General features: G+C 51.0%; 1 protein-coding gene across 4 annotated transcripts in view; it reads right to left on the bottom strand.

The window, feature by feature from the left end:
• Positions 1-7,667, bottom strand: part of TFAP2A (transcription factor AP-2 alpha) — a 64,268-nt gene extending 56,601 nt beyond the window's left edge. For 2 of the 4 annotated variants that reach the window (XM_084850353.1, XM_084850352.1), the window contains exon 1: positions 7,531-7,667. In XM_084850353.1, coding sequence (XP_084706479.1) covers positions 7,531-7,563 — 33 coding nt within the window. In that variant the 5' untranslated portion in view covers positions 7,564-7,667. Of the gene's footprint in view, positions 1-1,446; positions 1,607-7,530 lie in introns of those variants that run through there. The other 2 variants (XM_084850350.1, XM_084850351.1) reach the window with 1 other exon arrangement.
• Positions 7,668-8,206: the final 539 nt, after the last annotated feature.

Here is an 8,206-nt window from a genome sequence, read left to right as displayed (position 1 = left end):
AAAGGAGTCATAAATCTCAACACCAACCCACATTTGTTTTCTTAATTAATCTCCCAGACTGTCGCTTGCCGGACTCTACCTTGTGCACAGCATTAAGGAAAGAAACGTGTGTGTGCCTGTGTTGTGTACCTGCATCAATGCGCGTGTGTTTGTACTGCACACCGATCCATTGGACTGGGATGGGAAACAAAGACCCACAAAACAGATTTTTGAAAGGGAGAAAAATCACATAGAGATTCGGGTTAAGATGGCATTGTCTCCGCAATCTATCAGCGGGGGAAACCAAAACCGATTAAAGCATTTAACAGTGTCACCTTACGTACACAACTTCGACATGCGCCTATTTAATAGCAACCCTTGTTTTCACTCTAGCGGTTCATCCTATTCATCCATCCGTGCCTGTCTGTCCATCCAAACACACTCTTAAACCAGGTCCCTCTCTATTAAACCACATATTAAACTTCTCTTTTATCATATATAAACCTTCCCAAAATTGCACACACTTTGCAACGTGTGTGTGTGTGTGTGTGTATATATATATACACACACACACATACATACATATGACATTATCTCTGTAACATCACAGTATTCTATGCACAGAATGTGTCAGTGACCAGGGATGCGCCCTGTGTCAGGCGAACGGACAGGCAGACGTCGTCCCTGGCACCGTCTACAGAAGACACCTATCCCTGTCTGTGTATCCTCCACACCATCTCAGCTCCCAGGCATCTCCCAATAGCAACGCCTTCGAGGCGGCATTTGAGTTTGAAAGGCGTGCTTAAAGCCATGCTGCTCTCATCAAACCCTCATCAACCAGCGTAGAAGACGAACAAGGGGAGCACAACCAGGCAGGTTCGACGCGGAAGTGGCAAGGATCCAGAGCAGATAAACAGAAGTCGCTCGCTGTGGATCAGCAGACCTGTGGATCCCAGGAGTCTGTTTCGCAAGCTCTCTTAGGAGATCTCTGGGGATTCCTCTCTCTTGACTCCAAAGGGTTTTCTCTTTGTCTCGTTGCCTTTTCTCGTACTCATTCATTCATTTCTTTGACTCATTCATTCCATCTTCTTTTCTCCCAGCCCTCCCCCGCTGCTGTTTGGGCAATGGTGCTTGTGCAGAAAGATCCGTCTCTGGCTTTTCTCTCCTTCTGATCTACTAGGGCCGAGGTCGATTTTTCTTCTAACCCCCCCCCCCTCCAAAAAAACTGTCGCCTCCGTCTGTCCCCCTAAGGTGCCCCCGCCTCGCCTCGCCTCGCCTCGCCTCCAGATGGAAGATCTGCCAAGTAGCCCAGCACAGAAGTTTGTCTTCCAAAGCATCGCTAGCTACTGCAAGGTGCTTCCTCCACGTCCCCCCTCCCGCAGCTGGCTTTGGCGTGGTGGGGAACGGCTGGGTACTGGGGGTGGGGTCCTCCTCTCAAGTGTGCCCCAGCCGCGGGAAAGCGCTTACCTCACATTCCTCATACTTGATATTATCCGTCAGTTTCCAAAGCATTTTCATGGATTGGCGTGGTGAGAGACTAGAGAGACAGAGAAAGAGAAAGGGGGAGAGAGAGGGAGAGAGAGAGAGACGGCTGATTTGCCCTGCCTGCCTGCCTTGCGCTCTCCTCTGGCATGCAGAGCGCGCCCGCTGGAGTGCTTGAGCAGGAGGGGGGGGGGAGGGGGAGGGAGGAGGAGGAGGAGGCGATCTCCCGTGCCCGCTCGGAGATCTCCCTCTAATGGTCGAAACTTTCCCCTTTTCCAAGCTTGTCTTTTACCAACAGCCTAATCGGCTCATTAGCATAGCAACCATAGGCCAATTGCTCAGCCGCGCAACAACCTGCAAGCCACAGGACGCAAGTAGCCAAGAAGCCACCGCTGGCTTTTTCCCCTTGAATTATCTCGAAAGCGACTTTAAAACTACAGGATTCTTGGCGGAGTAGGGTGGGGGAAGAGGCGAGGAGGGAAGGGGTTTTAAGATGAGGGTGGTTTTGCTTTGTTTTTTCAGTCACAGTTTATGTGATCCTCTGTGTTGGATCATTTATATGATCTTTCCCCCCACCCCACCCCTCAAATTCTCCTCCCCCTTTTGCGCTTGTATCTGTTCTTCCCGCGTACACACACACACACACACCCCTGCGCCTAATATTCATCCAGTTCTCTCCTTCGGAAATCACATTGAAATGAAAGCGATTTCCACACAGAGGCAATTTTGATCCAATGGCAGCCAATAGGAAAACTCCTACAGATTTTAATGGACTGCATCGTTGCCGCCCGATCCTATGCTTGTTTCCTCGGAAGTAAGTAGCACTAGTCCCAAAGCGATTTACTTCTAACTGTGATATAGGTAGGATATTAACCGTGCAGCGCTACCCTATTCATCTTTACTCAGAACTAACTACCACTGTGTTCGGTGGAACTCCTAAGGAAGTTTGCGTAGGATTGCAAGTATTCAATTCCCTTTCTCTGGCTGTCGCCTGTGGTAGTTCCTGGACAAGGTTTTCTCACCTTCTTTGGCACTTTTGTTTTGTTTTGTTATTTTGCAGATCGAGGCCTATTCTCTCCCCCCATCCCACCCCCAATCGTGAGTCCAAGCTTTGAAGCATCAGTTCTTTTTAGAGAAAGAATAACAGCCCACTACCCACTTGCTGGTGATCTAACAATAATGAACGTTTTCCCACTGGGGATCCCGGGGAGTTCGTCTTCCATTATTTGTTTGCTTATTGTGGCGTTTTTGGCCCAAGGTCATTTTGGTGTAACGCCGCACTTGCGCAACAAATCTGAGAGAATGACGCCCGCTCCAGAATTCTCGAAGGCTGCTGTCTTGAGCGAAAAAACTTCGAGGTAAGTTCGGCCGAAATCAAGGAGACCGAAGGAGATGTTTAGGATGGGGCTGTTGGTAGAAATGCTTAGAGCCCAAGCGATTTGGACGGCGATCCTAAGCCGATCACGTTCATGCTGAAGCAAATTGCATTCAAGGCAACAGCATTTATTTTATTTCCAAGCCACGCGCTTAAGGAACGGCTGGAAAAGGGGGGGGGGACAGGGTCCAAGTTGGAGTCAGTGCGATTTAGTGGGCTCAGAGATGGATCCACGGAATTTCCTTTACTCTTGCCATCCTATGAGATTTCTTTGGGGCTAGGGCTGAAGCCCGAGCTCTCTTTTCAACAGGTGGGGATGCATCCTGGAATATATGAAGTCATAGTCAAAAGAAGAAAAGTGCCTTTTCAGCATATGCAGAGTGCTTTTCTTAATCCCACCACACTTGGGATTAAGAAGCAGGGCTTTTGAGGTCAGCTGGCATAACATCCACGCCGGCTGGAGCCTGGGTATGGCTTTTTTGATCAGCATTGATGTCGGGGTCTTAAATCTAGTGAGGACTGACTACAACCCTGGCCTCTAGCTATGGGAAGGGTTTCTTTGCCGGCATACACGTCGCGCCTTCTTTTACTTTCCTACATCCCGGTCAGACGTCATGGCCTCTTCAAAACAGTTAATTCGCTTCGCTTTTTGACAGTGGGTGACACTTTTTGAAGAAGAAATCCGAATTCATTTCGGATCGCTCAGGTGGCGCCCTTCCCAACCTCTCTGTTTAAACCGTTTCCCTGAGACAAAGTAAGTCTTGCACTTTCTTCCACCTTTGCGCTTATTGTGGTCAATAAACAGCCCCTGTCATGTTAGGGCAGGTGTAGGTCGTGGCCTTTAAAAAATAAATAAATACATAAATAAATCTAGGAATCGTTGGTTTTTTTGCTGATTCTGAAACTAGAATGCCTCGATTCCAGTAGGTGTGTGTTTGTGTGCGCTCGCGTGTGTGTGTGTGAATCAAGCGGTTACCTGTAACTGCAACTGGAGAGCAGGCTTCGGAATGAAACCCTCCTTAGTGCTCCTAATGTTGAACCACAGCGAGATCTACAGGTCCAAGAAGGCAGAGGCATCCTTCGCTAGGAAAACCAGCTGCAATTTACCCATCCGGAAGATCAGTCATTAAGCTTCCCTAAATTGGTGCCTGATGCTTTTTGTTATCAGGGCACATAAGACAGTGAAACCGGAGGAAACTGGATGAAGACCCCTTTGGGAATTTAATCAGTATCGACTCGGATTTGCTCCGGCTTAAACGGCTTGTAGATCGGGCCGGGAGAGACTCAAACAAAATCAGAAGTCAGTACAAGGCCAGTGATTCTGGATGACCGAGAAACGGGCGGTTTCCTTTAGCCCCTTTCTGCATTCTTGAGAACCACCGGTCTCACTCCCTGCCTCCGGTTCTTCTTCCCTGCCATCTTCCTTTGTTTTTCAAAACTTCCCGGGAATTTCTCGATTCGATTCCCATTGACGTTCAAATGGAGCTGTGGTGAGCTGGCAAGAAAGAGGGCCTCCGGAAAAGGAGATCTCCCCCGCCCTCCCAAGACGCAGGAGCAGCCCAGGTGCGTCTGAGCACCCATCATCAGCCTGATGACAGGACGGGCCACGGACCAAAAACACCACCACCACCCAGTGGGCGCAATGTGCCCCCTCGTGGCGATTGCGCCACCGGGCTCCCGGGCGCTAACGGGAGCGGAAGATCTGCCACCGCCACCGCCACCCGCCCAAGGCTCCATAGCCCTGCAGGGAGAGGGGGGCGGCGGCGGGGAAGCGCCCTCGTGAGGCTCGCGGGGGAGAAAGCGGCATGCCTAGGGGCAAGCCCGGCAACGTTGCCAAACTTCGGATGGCCCAGGAAGCCTTCAGGATTGCGAAAGCTGACAGAGCCCTGGGTGGGGGGACCCAAGGTCGCATCCCATGTAAGTCCTTCTTAGAGTAGACCCATTGAAATGAATTGGACCGAAGTCAGCCATAACGAACAAGTCCCATTCATTTCAACGGGTCTCCTCTAAGTAGGACTAATATTGGATATCACCCCTGCCTTTTGTATTTATTTAATTTGGAAGCAGCCTCCTAGAATCCAGAAAACTTTCCTAGCCAGGAGCTGCAAGCGCACACGGGAACCGACACTAGTCATCTATGCAGATGCATGCACACACGCACGCGCGTGCACACACCTAGGTACGCACAGAGGTGCCTCCACAAGCTGAAAAGCATTACTATTTTTCTCGCGCTCCTTTCTGACTTCCCTGTGACATTGTAATGGCCAGTGTACCGGCGCCTGTTTCACATAGCCCACTTCCTCTGCTCCACTAACCCTACCTTCCACGAGAGACTACTACTCTGGAGGAAGTGGCATGAAGAATTCTGCCGGCCCGTGCAAGTAACGCCCCGCTGATCCTAAATATCCCATTGGGCCGTGTCCCACAGATTCGAAATCAAGGGGTCTTCCTTCCTGTTACGATAGAGGAGTGCTCGAATGACAGGGGAGACAAAACTCAGATCCCTTAGGGAGCAATCCCATGAGTGTTTAGACCGAAAAAAAGCCCTACAAGTCCTAGTTGTAGGACTTTTTTCAGTCTAAACATACATAGAATTGCATCCTTACCTATTATTTTTAGGCCACCGGGGGCATTATTTCATTAAAGGCCCCACTACCTCTCTCTTCCCTCCCCCTCACTTCCCTTCTCCCTCCGCCCAATAATTCGAGTACTGAGTGATTGAGGTCAGAGTATCATGCATATTACAACCCGAGGAATATTTTTGCCATCAATCCTGTGCTTAAGCCGATGCCATTCAGTTCAATACCAGCAAACGAGAAAAATCTTAAATAAAGTGAATTAAAAATCTTGGTTTAATTTAGTTTTGACTCGGATCCAGACTCATTCACAATGCAATTCTACGGGTGTTTACTGGAACTTACTCCCAGGTACCTTTACAGGAATTGACTTTACACAGAAGTGTGCTTACGATCAACTTTCTTGTAGGTACAGTTACGCTCCAATATAGGAAAACCTACCAATGGTAGTTTTTCTTATAGTGCCTTGTAGGAATGGATTTGTTTTTGGACCCAACGATCCAGCCGAAGCTAAGCAATTTTAAGTCCGGTGGACGTTTTTAATAGGAGAAGTTTAAGGACATGGTAAACTGCCGCATAGAAATGAGTGGGATCCCCTTCCCCCCTTTTCTGTTTTTTTTTTGGGGGGGTTAGGTCGTTCCAGATATGTTTAGAAGTTGAGGCAGTCAAAACTCTTCCAAAATGAAAGAAAGTTGAAGACGGAGAAGACTACGTTTAAAATTAAACTTTCTTTGGCTCATTTGATCCGGAGCTGGAAAAGAGAAGCCATCGATTTCCAATGCTGTTCAAAGTTCACTTTTCCTGTTTGTGGGTCAAGAAACGCCTCCTCCATTCCGAAAGAAAAGGAGCGGCAGGCTGCGAGCTAAGTGCAATCGGGGCGCTTCGTGAGCCACAGGTTAACTCTGCAAGGCTGAACAACGGTGCCGCTAGGACTGGATCTCGGGGCTGAAGCCCAGGGCCTCCGCAGCCCAGGCGCCTTCGTGGAAGTGACCAGAGAGGCGCTGATGAGGGCAGCGGCGAACAGGCCCGGCGTTAGCCCTTGGGCAGGCGTGGGCATGCCGGGCCGACTCGACTCGTGGCAGCATCTTTTCTTTCTTCTTCTTTTTAAAACCATTCGAGAGTCAGGGGCTCGCAGCCCGACATGTACTGCCTATAAAATAGATGCTATTTTATTTTATTATTTTTATTTTTACTTTCAAAATATATGACCCTTTTCTGCAGGAGAGTGGAATAATGGGAGCCCAGATCCGTTCCAAAAGGAAGGCCCTTCCATAGAGGAAGTCTGGAAGGCCTAGGCCGAAACGAAACGGCCCTCACCGTCGGAACGCGGCAATACATCCCGCTGGCGTCCCCAGAAACATTTAGGACTTCCACAAAGTGGGGAGGGGACACCCCCGTCTCGGGGCGCCAGACCGATCCGGCGCCTCCCATTAAACCTTATAAGGTCTCCCTTTTTCCTGAAACACCCTAGTATTTCTCCACACACACACACACACACACACATGTTCTCACACACTCACCATTCGCAAGAGGAGTCGGACTTTAGCTCAGGTCTTTTAAAATTATCTTTCCTACCTAGCAGCTTGAGAGGACTGTAAAATGAGAACTACCCCTCAGTGCGCGCGCGCACACACACACACCATTCCTCAAATCCCTGGTAAATCATCATCATCAAAAGCTCAAACTATTTTCCATGTCGCAGAAAATACTTTCCTCTGAAATAACCACGGGGGTTGTTTAGGCGAGGAAGAAGCCACGAGCCCTGCTGCGCCGTTTCTAGTTCAGCGGGCCTCCCTTTAGGAAAGCCACCGGCTCTCCCCACCTGCTGAGTGGTCGCCAACGATCTCCCTACTGCAGAGCCTGTAACCGGGTTCCCGCGAGGTTGCCCTTTTCCCCTCGGGGCAATGCCCTTAGAGAATCCCCAAGTGGAACGGTGGGCTGCTCATCATCTTCCTGGGTTGGATCCATGCCTCCCCTTTCCACCCTTAAAGCCCAGACAAAAACAGGAGAGCGGGAGGAGAAGGAAGGAAGGAAGGAAGGAAGGAAGGAAGGAAGGAAGGAAGGAGCGAGCTGCGGCGGGGGGGTGGGGGTGGAGAGAAGACAAGGAAAAAGTTTTACCTGCCAGTCCCCCATTTTTGCGAGGAGTGACATTATGGCTTCGGGCTGCCTATCACACAGCCCCGGCCGGTCATGGAATGAGAGATCCGCCCGCTCGCCTCTCCTGCGATCTCTTTAGGCAAATCCTTCTTTTACCTGCCAGCGCGACTGCTCACCTGGTCATAAAGAGCAGGGTGCTACCTGTCCGCGCCTGCGCACTGGCGCAGGAATGCATTCGGCCAGCTCCCTTGCAGAGCTCGCAACCTGTCTCAGTGGATGATGGATTTACAGCAAACAGGAGCTCTGGAGCCGGCTCGCTTGGCTCCCTCCTCCCCCGGGTCTCCGCAGAGCCCGTCCGGCTCTCCTTGAGTGGATCAAAAGAGCCGTGAGCCGGAGGAATCGCCGGGATGCCTCCGCTGGTTCTCCTGTTGTTCGGCTTCGTTGCATTGGGGGAAGTGAAGGGCCGGCGTGCGTGGCGAAGCCGAGTGCGTGCGAGGTTGATGGGGACCCGGGGGAGCGCTTCGGCTTGGGCGAGACGCGGAGCGCGGCGCTGGCGCTTCGGCGCGACGTGTGCATGGGTTACTTGGGCGCCAGGGACCCAGCGAAGGGACGCGGGGGTGGGGGGCTGCGTGGCGGCGAGGCGAGCGCTGTCGGAAGGGCAGCAGCCCCTGCCCCCGCGAGGCGAGCAGCTGCAAAC

Source organism: Heloderma suspectum, chromosome 4 (assembly GCF_057233095.1).
Source record: "Heloderma suspectum isolate Gila_16-S chromosome 4, 16-S_ref, whole genome shotgun sequence".
NCBI lineage: Eukaryota > Metazoa > Chordata > Lepidosauria > Squamata > Helodermatidae > Heloderma > Heloderma suspectum.
This window is presented reverse-complemented; position numbering and strand designations above follow the sequence as displayed.